The sequence below is a fragment of the Cololabis saira genome, chromosome 14 (assembly GCF_033807715.1).
Source record: "Cololabis saira isolate AMF1-May2022 chromosome 14, fColSai1.1, whole genome shotgun sequence".
Taxonomy (NCBI): Eukaryota; Metazoa; Chordata; class Actinopteri; order Beloniformes; family Belonidae; genus Cololabis; species Cololabis saira.
The window spans coordinates 40,421,095-40,437,600 of NC_084600.1; the positions used below are offsets into that span (position 1 = coordinate 40,421,095).

Genomic DNA, 16,506 nt, shown 5'->3' on the forward strand with positions numbered 1-16,506 from the left:
TGAAAGGATGAGGCAAATCGGGTCGTAGCACGACCAGGATTTCAAACACGTTTGATTTTCTTGCGAGCACACGATTTGTGATCGGGAGCTCGTCGTGAGGTGTTTATCTCTCGTCGTGAGGTGTTAATCTCTCGTCGTTACCCCACGTATACTGCACGAGGCACGACCAACGATTGGGTCGAAATTCGGCCCCATCCAAAAAATAGTCGCACGACTGGAAAATCGGCTCAAAACCGATAATCACACAGTGTATGCCCGGCTTAAGTCATCCAAAGCTAAAATAACTAACTGTGATGGACATTAGGTGGGTGTGGCCTCCCAGGCCGGTATGTTCCACCCATTTGCGCCAGGGTGCCGTAACGAGCAAAAGAGGCTACACAATCACTCTTCAGAAAACATCACATGGGGTTTGCTCAGTTCCTCTTAAACAGCTACTGTTTCTGACAGACTGTCGTACATCTTTCCTTTGATTTTTAGCACGTCCTTCCTTTCTCTTTAGCATATTTTTTTCTTCCTGACACATTTTCTTTTTTCTTACATTCCTACTTTCTGTCCTAGACCTTTTACTATTGTCTTTTTGTTTTATAACTTCATCAACCAACCTGTCATGGTTTCCTCTTAGCAACATTCAGATTCAGTTTTTCCAGTCACTCAAAGCTAACTTGGAACCTCGTAGTTATTACTGGAGTGACCCCTGCATCTTCATACATTACAGACTAGAAGCCATACCTTTCTGGTTTCATTGCTTTTTGCAGAGGAGTAATGTACCTAAAAGAGGATTGTTGGGGTCTTTTCCAGCTACTTGAATGTTACACGGCACACATTCACAATATTAAGGTTGTCAGTAGAAAAATAGATTTTCTTTATGAGCCAGGGATCAGCAGCAGCAGAGAGAAAGAACGGGTCGTTAAGGAATGATTTAGAGCAAACTGAGCAGTCCAAGATTGTTTGTTACACATAGTTTCTCTCTCATTGTTTCTATTTCCTTCTTTTTACTTTCTTTCTCAGAGGCTTTGCAGTTGACACCCATACTTGCATGTTTGATCCAGGGTTACTGGCTCAAACACAGGAAGCAGTCTGGAATCAGAGTGTTGTTCTCAGCAACCGAATGACACGCTGGTAAAGTTGTTGGAAAACAGACACCAGATTCCTGGAAGAAGGGGCGGGGAAGTGAGAGGGAGAGAGAAATGTTAATCAGAAACCATTTTCTTTCCATTCCAGATATTACTGTATTGGCCCGAATATAAGACGACCCTGATTGTAAGACGACCCCCTTTTTCAAGACTCAAATTTGAAAAAAGACTTTTTAAACACCAAATTAAATTTTTATACAGAAAATAATACTGTACATCTTAAACAAATAATATATTTGAGAGAAAAAGCATGTTATTTTGCCTCATTCAAATCATGATCTTGAAGTTTGCATCATAACTTCTTCGACCCACTTTTCTCCAGATTGTCGCTACATTTCTCCTTTTCTGTTATCTCTTCTGTTATTTTCTTCTCTTTTCTTTCTTACCGCTATTTTTTATTTTTCTTATTCATGCTGCTATTTCTTATTTTTCTTCTTGGTGACAGGGGTTTGCTTTGGCCTGGGGAGTAAATTTCAGCATTCGCTTTAAAGATATCTGGCGCCATCTAGCGGTGTCAATGGGTATAACGTCTAGACCCCGAATGTAAGACGACCCCCACTTTTTCAGTCTTATTTCAATGCAAAAAACACCGTCTTATATTCGGGACAATACGGTAATGAAATTGTAATGCTCTGTTTGGTAGACATGATATTTCAGGAAGTTTAACATTTCTCCACCACAGCCAGTTTATGTATGAGCCTTGGCATTTTCTGTTGCATTAAAGCAATGTTAAAACATCCATGTCAGTGTTATTTGAAAATTCATTTGAGTCAGAGCTTCCTGTTCTTACTTTTGGGACAAATAATCACTTATAAAAACTCAACTCTCATTCGTCTCTTACAGCAACTGCATATTGCTTCATGGCACGTTGTCACACATCAGCAGTGATAGAAAACCAACACCTATAAGGGAACCCTCTGAGCCACAAATTGCAAACTTTCCTTTGTGCTGCTTTAATGTGCTTGCTAGGTAAGCATCTAGTCAACAACGAGCCAAAATGTTAATAGATCTTTCTTTACTGAAATTTAGACTGTGCTGCAAGAGTAATTGACCACTGCTTTTTTCTAGTTAGTACCTTAAATACAGGACTGTCTCAGAAAATTTGAATATTGTGATTTTCTGTAATGCAATTACAAAAACAAAAATGTCATACATTGTGGATTCATTACAAATCAACTGAAATATTGCAAGCCTTTTATTATTTTAATATTGCTGATCATGGCTTACAGCTTAAGAAAACTCAAATATCCTATCTAAAAAAAATTAGAATATTCTGGGAATCTTAATCTTAAACTGTAAGCCACAATCAGCAATATTAAAATAATAAAAGGCCTTCAATATTTAAGTTGATTTGTAATTAATCCAGAATATATGACATTTTTGTTTTTTTAATTGCATTACAGAAAATAAAGAACTTTATCACAATATTCTAATTTTCAGAGACAGTCCTGTATATTGTCACTGCACGTAGTAATGTCTATTGCAATCAAAGTAATTTTCTTTTCAGAAAGCGCAGCTGACACTTTTGTCCTCTGTATGTGCTGTTATGAAGTCAAAGTTTGTTTCAAAATGCCTTTTTTAAAATGAAAATAGACGACTGGATTTGTTTTCAGCCCTGGATCAGATCATTCCAAAAGTAATGGTTAACTTTGATAAAGAATAAGGCTCTTGGACCCTGCTGTGTGAGGCATGCATAAAGCTTGGGTCGGTACGTCTGTACCAGTGGAAATGGCTGTGCATGGGAGGGGTATCAGACGCATTTCACCACAGACAATTTTCACACAGTGAATGTGCACGACAGACCAGACTAGTTCCCTAATCCCAACCCCAGCTCATCTCTGCATGACAGTTTAAATCAGAAATAACTCTCACTTTGCATGTTATTGCTGAGAGAATCTGAAAATATTGTCTATTCTTTTTAGACTTTACAAAGATATATGATAAAATGTTGTTCCACTTGTACTAGCGACTATCTTTTACTGACAAATTCAAATGTATTTTATCTGCCAGAGAGTTGCATAAATATAATAATATAGATTCTTCTTAAATGGTCTGTTAACATATCTGCAAAGTGTGACAGTGCAAACGATTACATGCAGTACTGGAGTTGAGGGGGGATGAGGGGGATGGCATCCCCCCCTGAAATAAAAACGGTCAAAATCATCCCCCCTGCAAAACTTCCATCCTGCCTTTCCATCCCTTATGTCATTTCATCAATGAATGTGGTTTTACTGCTATTTCAACATTTAGAGTCATCACCAGAAAAATAACTTATTTGACAATTTTCACCTGTTTCAAGTAAATTTTCACTTGAAATAAGTAGAAAAATCTGCCAGCGGGACAAGATTTATCTTCTCATTACAAGCAAAAAAATCTTGTTCCACTGGCAGATTTTTCTACTTATTTTAAGTGAAAATTTACTTGAAACAGGTGAAAATTGTTGTTTTTTCCAGTGATGAGTCTTGTTTTAAGTGTAATGAGATTTTTTTACTAAAATGAGACATTTTAACTAGAAATAAGACAAATATTCTTGTTAAGATTTTGCGTTTTTGCAGTGATCCATGTTACTTATCCTGTGAAGGACAGAGTCATATTGATAAGTTCAGAAAACTGTTTTTTATTGTTGTGTTTTGATGTATTTGATGTAAGCCCAGTGGATATTTAAAGCTTACAGAAGGCTGCATTTAACTGCTGCTATGTCATTCCTGCAGTATTTCTGCAGGTGTTTTGGTCACTGCTATTATTTGTAATATATTATATTATTTGTAATCAGCACAAATTATCTGTCCCCATATGATAAAGTCCACCACCCCCCCTGATTTTTTTTTTTACAACTCGAGTACTGATTACATGTATAAACTCACCGAGTTCCCGCTGAGAAGCAGTTGTTCCGGTCTGGATGTAAGCAGAAGAGCGAGGCCACGCAGTAAACGCAGCACAACAACATAGACACCAGCCGTCGCTTTAACGACATCTTCGCTCTGACAGAGACAAATCAAATCAGATTTCACTTTAGCCTCATTTTAACCTCAAATCACGACAGAAACCATTTCAATGTTCCGAAGTATTGAGAGAGAGATTGCAAAAAGCTCCTCGTCACAAAGACACCAAACATAATTCTAATGGCTGCTGAGGGCTTCACTGATCTCATCATCAGCACCTTTGTAGTTCTGTCCAGAAGAACGTTTCCCTGACCGGCTGATCTTCAGACGTGGACAAATGACTGTGTTTGGTTTAAACCAGCTTCAGAAGCTCCTTCAGATCAAATCCCAAGGCCGGGGAGGCTCATAAGAATCCCTTACAGGCGGTGGAGGATGGCATCGGCGGAGGTGAAAACAGAGTTCGGGCGCCCTGGGCACCGCTGGGCATCAGCCACAATAACTGCTGACCCATGCTTTGTTTTGAAAGGTCCTGAAAGGTCTAGTAGCGGTGAATAATGCTCCTACATTGTGTCTGTGTCGGAGCTATTTTGGTTTGTGGGGCTGGTGAGTGGGAGGGGCGGCAGGGGGGGAAACATGTTCATGTTTGAACATGAACATGATAAAAATAATGGGCTAAGATGTTCAGATTGCTCCTCCACAAATGTTTTATCAATTGATGTGTTTTATTTTTTTTTAATCATCAATCAAGTTTCAAGGTGAATCACTTAGGTCTGCTTGACGGACCACAGACGGTTTAAAAAGAACTGGACGAACCCTCCGTGATGTCACACACAGGTTTCTGTAGAGCTGTTTTGAAGCCCATTTTACATGTCCACCTAAAAAAATCTGTCAGTCGGCTGGAACACGCCCACCTCACCTAGATTACCACAAACTAGTTATTTATGCTCAGGCTAACCTACTGAAGCTACCTTACAATCATTCAGGATTAATCTGTCCATCAGTTTTCTTTCCAGATGTCATTCTTATACAGGACTGTCTCAGAAAATTAGAATATTGTGATGAAGTTCTTTATTTTCTGTAATGCAATTAAAAAAAAAAAAATGTCATACATTCTGGATTCATTACAAATCAACTGAAATATTGCATAATTACATAATTATAAACAAGTCCCAAAGTAAGTACCAATTACCAATCAAACTTTGACTGAAGACAATAATAGGAAAAAAAATAAAGTAATAAAATAAAATACAGGACACACAAAACAACAACAAAAATAATAATAAAATAAAATGAAATGAAATAAATAGAAAATAATAAAAAATAAAACAAACAACATAAGAGGAACCCTAAATAAAAATTGAAATAGAAATGGTTAGCAATATCATACTTCCCTATACAGGACTGTCTCAGAAAATTAGAATATTGTGATAAAGTTCTTTATTTTCTGTAATGCAATTAAAAAAACAAAAATGTCATACATTCTGGATTCATTACAAATCAACTGAAATATTGCAAGCCTTTTGTTATTTTAATATTGCTGATCATGGTTTACAGTTTAAGATTAAGATTCCCAGAATATTCAATTTTTTTGAGATAGGATATTTGAGTTTTCTTAAGCTGTAATCCATGATCAGCAATATTAAAATAATAAAAGGCTTGCAATATTTCAGTTTATTTGTAATGAATCCAGAATGTATGACATTTTTGCATTACAGAAAATAAAGGACTTTATCACAATATTCTAATTTTCTGAGACAGTCCTGTAGCAACACGTGAAACAGAGATGGACGGAACCAAAATAAGAGTTACTGGAGCTCCGCCGGAGCGAGCACAGTCCTGCACGGTTATCTGGAGCGAGCCGTGGTGCTCTGAACTCTGATCACAGATCAGTGCTTCTCAAAAGACGTTCAGTCCTGAACTCGGTTTAATCTCAAAGTAAAAGATGCTGCTTGCTAATTCTCTAAGCCTAACATAACTGACAAAAAAAAAAAAGCGCTGTTGAATCTTTTTATAATAAATACTCTTATTACAAAATGTTTCATGTGTTTGACTATCGTTTTTATTAAGAAAGTGCAAATATTACCCCATCACAACATGAGAAACCGGTCTGATGCCAAACCTTATAATGCATGTGAGCAGAGAAATCACTATTTAATCTATTTGTGTGAGAATGCAAGTGGAAAATGGTCCCATTATGCCACATGTCTCTCCTGGGCCAAAACAGGCCGGCAGCCAGCAGGGCTGGAGTTTAACTGAGCCCATTCAACATGCACACTGCTCTTTATCTGAGCCTTTTATGTTATTGAACTCCGTTCAGCTGAGTTTGAGTTTTACCTTTGAAGAAAATCAAGGAGATCCTTTCATTATTGATGCCATCCTTTATTATCCTTGAAAATCTCTTTATAGTGCATAGTCCCGGGTGTTATTTTGCTGCCCAGCATTAATCTGCAACCTCAAATAGCACTTGAATACACATAATGAGAGGATTCTTGAATTTAAAAGGTGGTTTGAAGGAACAAACCTGACTTTAGGGAGTTAAGGCTAGAAATTCCTAAATCAGTGAATCACTGGTTTCAGGTTTTATATATCATAATTATGCTAACATGGTTATTTAGATCTATCTGAAGATTATTATTGTTAGTTTCTTTTTGCATCATTTCTCCAATTTGTTAACAGAAATGGTGGGTTTATATCTCAAATTTTAGTCAAGGTTGGTACCAAAATGTGGATTTCTGCTGCTTCTGTGTGAGCATGTAAGGGACCGAGCAGGCCGGAAAAAAGGAATAACAGGAAATTTCATATATAAACAAATTAGAATAAATGGGCCCATAAAAGAGGTCAACTAAATCAAACTGAACTTAGGCTTTTTATCATATAACAAATAAGCACAACTGACCACACCAACAACAAAAATAAACAGACCTGACTCCCTACACACAAGAGGGCTACACACAATGGATGATCAGACCATCAACACACACACTGTAGGCAGTACTCGAGTTGTAAAAAAAAATCAGGGGGGATGGTGGATTTTATCATATGGGGACAGATCATTTGTGCTGATTACAAATAATATAATATATTACAAATAATAGCACTGACCAAAACACCTGCAGAAATACTGCAGGAATGACATAGCAGCAGTTAAATGCAGCCTTCTGTAAGCTTTAAATATCCACTGGGCTTACATCAAATACATCAAAACACAACAATAAAAAACACTTTTCTGAACTTATCAATATGACTCTGTCCTTCACAGGATAAGTAAAATGGATCACTGCAAAAACTCAAAATCTTAACAAGAATATTTGTCTTATTTCTAGTTAAAATGTCTCATTTTAGTAAAAAAAATCTCATTACACTTAAAACAAGACTCATCACTGGAAAAAACAACAATTTTCACCTGTTTCAAGTAGATTTTCACTTAAAATAAGTAGAAAATCTGCCAGTGGAGCAAGATTTTTTTTGCTTGTAATGAGAAGACCCCTGGTCTAGTGCAGGGGTCGGCAACCCAAAATGTTGAAACAGCCATATTGGACCAAAAAGACAAAAAAACAAAAATATGTCTGGAGCCGCAGAAAATGAAAATTCTTGTATCAGCCTTAGAATGAAGGCAAAACATGCTGCATGTTTCTATATTAGTTAGAACTGGGGGGAAATTTTCTTTTTCATTATGCACTTCGAGAAAAAAGTGGAAATGTCGAGAAAAAAGTCAAAATGTCGAGAAAAAAGTCGAAATTTCGAGATAAAGTCAAAATGTTGAGAAAAAAGTCGAAATTTCGAGAAAAAATTTGAAATGTCGAGATTAATGTTGACGTACAATCTTGAGAAAAAAGTCGAAATGTTGAGAAAAAAGTTGAAATGTCGAGAAAAAAGTCAAAATTTTGAAAAAAAAGTCAAAATTTTGAAAAAAAAGTCTAAATGTGGAGAAAAAAGTTGAAATGTTGAGAAAAAAGTTGAAATGTCGAGATTAAAAAGGAAAAAGGAAGAAAAAAAGAAGAAAAATAAAAAGAGAAAAAAATAAAAAGAAAAAAAAAGAGAAAAAAAGGAAAACAAAAAAAGAAGAAAAAAAGGAAAAAAAGAAAAAAAAAGAAAAAAAGAAAAAGAGAAAAAAAAAGAAGAAAAAAGGGAAAAAAAAAGGAAAAAAAAGGTCAAACATTTTTGAAAAAACCCTAGGAACCAATAGGACGCCCCTAAAGAGCCGCATGTAGGGGTTGCCGACCCCCGGTCTAGGACCAAAATACACCAGTGACCTCTTGACTAAGGTCATCCGGATCTGTTTTTTATCACTTCTCAGGGTCAGAACCAGACATGGAGAAGCTGCTTCTATGCTCCACATGTCTGGAACAAACTCCCAGAAAGCCTCAGATCAGCTGAAACAGTCAGTGTATTTAAGTCCAGGTTGAACACACACCTACTTTATATCTAATATCTAATTACATTTTAACAACTGATTTTATGTATTGTTCACATTTCTTTCTTTTTTGTTAAAATTTTAAATCATGCTTTTTTATTTCTACTTTGTGATGTTTTAATGCCTCTGTAAAGCACTTTGTGCTATAGAAATAAACCTACCTTGCCTTTACCAGCCATTGGTATTATATTATTATGTGCTGGATTGTTTCTGGGGCATCTTTGCAGAGTCTGCAGCTGGGGTCTTGTCTGGTGTGAGAGACTCGGTCCTCTATCGCTCTCGTGCTCAAGGCCTGTTCTTGCTACAATGATCAATGCCTCTGTGCTGTCTTTGAGCACAGGCTTTTCCAGCCACTGGTAGGATTTCTAAATGCCACTTTCTGCTGTCTGAGACATCCACATAGCAGCTTGTTCATAGAGGCCATTTTCTTGGTGTTTCATCCTGGACGGTGGCTTTGACGCTCACTAATCAACGACCTCCCTCTTTTCATCTCGTGTAGAGTCTCACGTTGTTGGACTTGGGATGAAATTCTCTAGCCATTCTGAGGAGCTTCATTGTCTTGATATCAGTGGCTTCTATCTCTAACTGGGAGGGCATATGTGTTGATGTTGGTTGAATTATCTACATGGATGTAAAAGTGAGGGAAACACAAGACAATTTCTTCTAAATTTTAGGCAGAATGAAACTTTTGAAAATTTCATTTTAATGAAATTTTACTAACAAGGAGATTAATATAATAGCTTTTTCCTCTCTTGTAGCTCGTAGACGTATTCTACTTCAATGGAAGGACCAAAAACCTCCATCTCCCAATTCTTGGTTGAAAAACCTGATGTCATTTTTATATTTAGAGAAAATTAAATACGGTATTAGGGATTGCTCTGATAAGTTTTCTCATATTTGGGAACCTATTATTTCTTTTGTCAATTCTTTGGCATCCTTGGAAGATTAATTTAATCTGATTTAATTTCATTACAGGGAAGTATGATATTGCTAACCATGTTTAATTTTTTTTAGGGTTCCTCTTATGTCTGTTTATTTTACATTTTTATTTATTTATCTTATTTCTTTTTTTTAATTTATTTTTATTTTTTGTTGTTGTTGTTTTGAGTGTCCTGTATTTCATTTTATTACTTTATTTTTCCTATTATTATTGTCTTCAGTCAGAGTTTGATTGGTAATTGGTACTTACTTTGGGACCTGTTTATAATTACGTATTTTGCAGTGTGTGTGTTTTGGGGTGTTTGTTATGTTAAGTTTTGTGTCCTGTTTATTGTGTAATATAATCTACATGGACTACCCAATAAAGAACCATGTTAAAAAAAAAAAAATTTTAGGCAGAATGAAACGCTCTATACTGGCCTTTATATTCAGCTCTGGTTTGTTGCGGTTGGGATTCATGATTTTACATGTGAGGGACATCTGAAGGATGCAGAGTTTTACTGCAGTCAGTGAGGAGAAGAAATACCTGCAAGAGTGTGACAGTTTTGGGCCACAAGATGGGGCCATTCATGTACATGTAAAACAGAATAGTGGTGGCAGTAACAATACTGTTTTTTATCTACATATTCTATTTTGAAAGTCATAGCCACATTCCTCAAACTAAAAAGCATTTCAGAGCTTCCTCCCTCACAACAATGCTGCACAGACAACCGGTGTGTGAATGTGTGTGTGTGTGTGTGTGTGTGTGTGTGTGTGTGTGTGTGTGTGTGTGTGTGTGTGTGTGTGTGTGTGTGTGTGTGTGTGTGTGTGTGTGTGTGTGTGTGTGGGTGAACATCTACAGTGTAAAGCATAGACATATATATACGTATATTTGTCTATGGTGTAAAGCGCTTTGGGGCTGTAGGAGTACACCTGGAAAGCGCTATATAAGTGTTAGCCATTTACCATTTAGTTGATGATAAATATGTGTCTGTAGTTTTCTAGCTGAACTGTTTCCTGATTGCTGTTCACACCACAGCCACACAGAGCTCGTACACCAGCACAACTGTCAGAGGAAAATTCACCAGCCATGCACTCTGACTGAAGAGCTCCTGTTAGAGGTGAGTGTGTTCAACATTATTAAAAAAAAACATGCATAATTCAGTTTTCTCTTTAAAAACACAACACAACAACAAAATACTGTGACCATAAATTACACATACAGCAAAATAATTTAGACTTAAAAGTTGACGTTATTCTCTGCAGTACGCTGGTGATTCCTTACTTTACAAATTCACGAGTGAATCTAAAAAATAATTTTTTATTATAACTGGAATTTATACAATGGAGTTTTAAGGTAAGGAATATACATTTTTCACCTTCATGATAATTTGATTACAGACAATGATCCTGATCATCATCACAATTCTGGGAACAACAGCTCTCACAAAAGGTACTGTTTTAAATGTTATATGATTAAAGTTTTAAGTCATTCATAGTTGTATATATATATACATACACACGTCACGAGATGTTACATCAGAAACTACACTTGTCATTTTATCTTCTTGTTGAATTTCCATTGATAGATGTAATTTAATTTTATCATTGTAATAGTTTTTTAGAAAATTGTAATTAAAAAGAAAAGGAATAAATATGAACCGACATGTTCCTGTTTGAGCATGAGACGTTACTGTACATCAGAAACTACACTTAAGTAAACGGTAACGGTAAACGGTAACGGCGTAGGTGAAAAACAAACCTCGACTAAATATAATTTACTTTAATGCTTAAAAATGAATAATATACAGAAAATCTATTTTATATTTTGATGTTAAAAGGAATCCCAATTTGTAACAGTTTGTAAATAATAAATGTATTTTTATCATTACAATAACATCAGTTATTTTTATGTATTTTTTTATATTGTTGGTTTGTTGTTTTTGTTTAAATTTTTTACTTTATACATCAACTGTATTTTTTTTGTAAGCTTGAGGATCGGTCAGAGGTCTTAGAATTTAATGTATCAAATATGATGAATATCCATTGTAGGGCTGTAAGTTTTGCATACCTGTTACAAAAATAAATATTTTAATAATTTTTCATTTACTTTTTCTTCTTTCTCCAATCAGGAGCAATGGAATGTGACTTAACTGGACCTGTTGCATTTCACCAGTGTTTTGGAGCAGTCGGGAAGCCACTTATTTTTAACCTGCCAACGAATACAACTTTACAGATGACTCTGTTGAAGAATAAAACCTCAATTTTAACGCTCAATGATAACAAACGTGAAGTGACTGACTACAGAAATATCTCCACGCTCCTGAAGAATGGAACATTTAAAATTAACTGTGTGACAAGGGACGACGCTGGAGATTACGAGCTGGAAATATTTTCAACTGTCAGTGGTGAACATAAACAGAGAGTCAACGTACATCTAAAGATAATAGGTAGGAACTAAAAATGTTAATGGTGCACATCAATTTGTGTTGTAATAGACACTATAAACAACGTTGAATTGAATCAAGCATACAAATTAAGATCAAAATAATTTCAAAGATTGACAATTGAACAGATGCAATTTTGCAAACATGTTGGTAAACTATCTTTAGCTGCTTTGAAAAAAATTTGAAATCCCAGGTTTCTTAAAAATAATGTTTTTTTTTTAATCATACTTATCAAAAAGTAAACACAATTTAAAATTATTCTCCTCACATATAAAGTTCTTAGTTACGACGGAGTATTAGGGCCAAACTAAGACAAAAAAAAATGGAAATTACGAGAATAAAGTCATAAAATTACGAGAATAAAGTCGTAATATTTTGAGAATAAAGTCGTAATATTACGAGAATAAAGTCGCAATATTAAATATATTATAAATATATAAATATAACTTCACAAGATGCTCAATATTCCTCATTTTAACACAGGGAGAAGATGCTTTTCCTGTTAGAGTTCTAATAAATTATATTCTCATAGTATTACGACTTTATTCTCGTAATGTTACGACTTTATTCTCGTAATGTTGCGACTTTATTCTCATAAATTACGACTTTATTCTCATAAATTACGACTTTATTCTCAAATTATAACGACTTTATTCTCGTAATATTACGACTTTATTCTCGTAATGTTACGACTTTATTCTCGTAATGTTACGACTTTATTCTCGTAATATTACGATTTTATTCTCGTAATATTACGACTTTATTCTAGTAATATTACGACTTTATTCTCATAATATTACGACTTTATTCTCATATTACGACTTTATTCTATTACAACTTTATTCTCGCAACATTATGACTTTATTCTCGTAATTTCCACATTTTTTTTGTCTTAGTTTGGCCTTAATACTCCGTCGTACTCAGTGACCAAGCTCGTTGATATCTTAAAGAGCTTATGAATACATACTGTCAGAGGTTTCCTGATTCTGGTTCTGTCAGAGGTTTGTTCCTGTTAAAGGGGAGTTTTTTCTCTCCACAGTCGTCTGGTACTTGCTCAGGACGGGAGAAAAGTTTTGATGCATCTGTTGGTTTCCTTAGGGAAGCATAATAGTTGTTATTTTACTGTATTCCTTGGATTAATTTAGAAAGGAGCTGAGGTGTCAAGTAACAAAGTACAAATACTTCGTTACCTTACTTAAGTAGAAATTTTGGTTATCTATACTTCACTGGAGTAATTATTTTTCAGACGACTTTTTACTTTTACTCCTTATATTTTCACGCAATTATCTGTACTTTTTACTCCTTACATTTAAAAAAAGCCTCGTTACTGTATTTCATTTCAGCCTTTAAAAACAAACTATCCAGTTAAATTGCTCCATCCGGATAGAGTGAATTTGGTTGTGGTTGTTTCAGATGTTCTTGTCCAGTTTTGTTCTTACATCCGTTCCCTCAGATTCCTGCAACTAAACTTGGATGTACATTCCAATAAAGGTTAGGATAAATGATAACATGCCTCTGAAGTTTGACTTTTTGCACCATTACAATACTTATAGGCAACTAGTCATCATATCTCCTGCTCTCTGAAACACATGTTAATGCTCAATAGTACACATATATGCTTCTTTAATATATTTGCATTATACTAAGATGCATTCATTTTCAATGGCTTTTTTCCCCCTTACATTACTTTTACTTTTACACTTTAAGTAGTTTTGAAACCAGTACTTTCATACTTTTACTTGAGTAAAAAACTTGAGTTGATACTTCAACTTCTACAGGAGTATTTTTAAACTCTAGTATCTATACTTTTACCTGAGTAATGAATGTGAATACTTTTGACACCTCTGGAAAGGAGTTGAACTGTATTGCTGAAGTGCATTGAGATGATATTTGTCATGATTTGTTAAAAAGGCTGAATTGAATTGAAATTTTCTTCCAGAACCAGTTTCAGATCCAAATGTGTCTCAGACGTGTTTGTCACCAGAACAGATGAACATCAGCTGTTCAGCTGAAGGAGATGGAGTGAAGTTCACTTTATCTCTAGACGACTACGTACTGATGCAGACCAGAGCGGGAAGTACAGGAAAACTAAATGTTTCAAACGTTAGCTTCATCTTACACGGTCAACTGGTAGGAAAGCTGGTGTGTCGGGTTCAGAACGATGTCAGCAGTGAAGAGACGTTCATCCAGCTCACCGGCTGTAAAGGTACTTAATTCTCAAAATATTGATTAAAATATAGATACTGCATGATAAAGTATCTTTACTTTGTGATGATGTTTCTGTTTTGTAGGGGCAGGTTCCCTCCTCAGTCTATTGAACGTGGCTGTGAAAGCAAGTTTGGTTTGTGTGCTTTCGCTTTTGGCTGTTTTTCTTGGTATCAAACACTTCAAACGGAGAACAAAGAAACCCACAACTGTGAAAGGAGGCAAGTTTCCCCATGCATTACGCAAGACCATGATAAGAATTATTCATTATTTAGTAATGTAAGTAACATAAGCAATATTCTTAATAACTATGACATTACCTATTCTAATAAAACAGTTGGGTTTATTAGTGCATGATTTTTCCCATTTTTAAGCTTGCAAATTGTTGATTTGACATTTTAAAATCTGTTTCATTCAATATTTTTTGCAGTGAATCTGATAATCAAATTTAGGTAAATTTAACGTGTCTCTGTCTGATTCTTCTTCAGATGAAGCAGAAGATGAACCTGTGTACCGACATCTCAGAGTGACTCCAGCAGCCCATCAGCTGCATGATTAGCGAGCAAACCACAGACATGAATGTCGACTGCAAAGAATCCTCAGTTTAACGTTTGGGAGGAAGGACTTCTGCCGCATGTCATTTTTATTTGAATTTAAAAGTGATTTAAGAGTATCTCTATTTTAATACATTTCAAAATATCTATTTCTAAGCTCAAATTACAACAATGTTTTCTTAGATATATAAAACTGTTTCTCAACAAATGAGTATTTCAGCACACTCCTGTATTGTATCATCAGAAAGCTGTAGGATGTCCTCCAACAGGTCAGCGATCTTGTTGTGTGCTCAACGAAGTCACTTATCACACGGCATTGATAGTGACATGTTGTAAATGCCCTTTTTTATAAAGATTTGATTTATTTCTATTGATCTATTTTTAGAGCTTTTGGTTTTCATTTGCTAGGACTATTGCTACTATTATTTAAAGCATGGATTGACACACTGTTTTCATTGCTCAATATTAGGGCTGGGTGATATATCGAGATTTTAATATATATCGATATATTTTCAAACACGATATGGTACGAGACAATATCGTTTATATCGATTTAAAATATATATATATATATATATATATATATTTTTTTTTTTTTTTTTTTTTTTTTTAATGATTTTGATATAGCTTATTTTGTGACAAATTGACTTGAATGTTTTATTTGAGATTTGCACAAATGTTTTGTTATTTGCACAACTATCAACCTCAGTGGAAAAGTCTGCCTGTTACTGTCTACATTGTATTAATTGCACAGTGTATTTGAATTTAATTGTTATGCAGGAAAGGGTTATTTGTTTTATTTTATTCAAGAAGCATTTATTATTCTATATATGCAGGCAGTTTATTTTTATTTAATTTGTTTTATACATTTTGATATTGTGCAGACCTCTGTTAATAAAGGTACCTGTGTGACATTTGGCACAAGGCTTTGTATTAAAACTGACTGTTTTTTTAAGGGTTTACCTCAGAAAAAATGAAGCTAACAGAGATGCTAACAGAGATGCTATGCTATAATGCTTTGGGGGAAACCCAAATTATGGCACAGAAAAAATATCGATATATATCGAGTATCGCCATTCAGCTAGAAAATATTGAGATATGACTTTTGGTCCATATCGCCCAGCCCTACTCAGTATCACCCCGTGTTACTGCTGTGTACATGACAATAAACCTTTTGAACCATGAAAACCAAGATAATGATGATGTGTAGAAAAAACTAAGAGAATTTAACAGTTTTGATTTTAAGATTGATATTACAATGAAGAAATCAACAGACAGCATGGCAAACGAAAAGGTTCGGGGAACATGTTTCACACAACAAAGAAAAACAGCACATTCAACCATCAACTATATAACACTCGCTTGTCCTGTTGCTGCTTTAGCTCAATCTGAAAACCACAGCGGGTCAACACTTGCATGAATGCAAACAATCAAAGAGTTTTTTTCACTCAGGAAGCATCAAACCTCATCTCTCACACCAACATCAGCAGAACGGACTGAACTTGAAACAACTACACACGCACCCGAGACAGCAGGAAACAAGCAGCTACGACTGATTCATTTAAACAAGATGCAAAAGCATCTTTGAAAACCATTTTCAACAAATTAGGTGGAAATTTTGAACAAAAACTTTGATATGCATTTGTCATAATGTAATCCTTATTACATATTTGTAATATATTAACCTTAACCAATCACAAATTATGCTGAAGCTGAAAAATTACGGAAATTGGTGGATGGATGAGGCTCAAATTTTGCACAATAGTCAGCTGATTGCTCTTGTTGCTCGTGTGTGTATGTGAGAGTTGATTTTATGTGTATGTGCAAGTGATTATAGTAGTATATGGGTGACTTTAGACGTGTGTGTGTGAGTTAAAAATGCATTTTGTCCTAAAGGCTCCTCATACCTTTAATCAACCATCCTCTCCAACCTCCTAGAAATTTCTTTTGCAA

The 16,506-nt window shown here is 35.1% G+C and overlaps 1 protein-coding gene and 1 long non-coding RNA gene across 2 annotated transcripts; one reads left to right on the forward strand and one right to left on the reverse strand.

Annotated features, from left to right (window-relative positions):
* Nucleotides 1–249: 249 nt before the first annotated feature.
* LOC133459316 (uncharacterized) lies at nucleotides 250–4,556 on the reverse strand. Its single transcript, XR_009784046.1, has 3 exons — nucleotides 4,294–4,556; nucleotides 3,998–4,114; nucleotides 250–1,150 (listed from the first exon to the last, which is right to left on the reverse strand). It is a non-coding gene; the product is annotated as an uncharacterized LOC133459316 (long non-coding RNA).
* A 4,179-nt stretch (nucleotides 4,557–8,735) lies between these two features.
* LOC133459382 (uncharacterized) lies at nucleotides 8,736–14,814 on the forward strand. Its single transcript, XM_061739274.1, has 7 exons — nucleotides 8,736–8,785; nucleotides 10,387–10,468; nucleotides 10,749–10,800; nucleotides 11,480–11,797; nucleotides 13,734–14,000; nucleotides 14,092–14,220; nucleotides 14,488–14,814. The coding sequence occupies exons 1-7, from the start codon at nucleotides 8,736–8,738 to the stop codon at nucleotides 14,556–14,558; spliced, it is 969 nt and encodes a 322-aa protein (XP_061595258.1). The 3' UTR covers nucleotides 14,559–14,814.
* Nucleotides 14,815–16,506: the final 1,692 nt, after the last annotated feature.

Coding starts and splice junctions, on each gene's coding strand:
- LOC133459382 (XM_061739274.1), top strand. CDS start 8,736: ATGATCAATGCCTCTGTGCTGTCTTTGAGCACAGGCTTTTCCAGCCAC. Junction 8,786..10,386: donor ACAGGCTTTTCCAGCCACTG/GTAGGATTTCTA, acceptor TTCACACCACAG/CCACACAGAGCTCGTACACC. Junction 11,798..13,733: donor CGTACATCTAAAGATAATAG/GTAGGAACTAAA, acceptor ATTTTCTTCCAG/AACCAGTTTCAGATCCAAAT.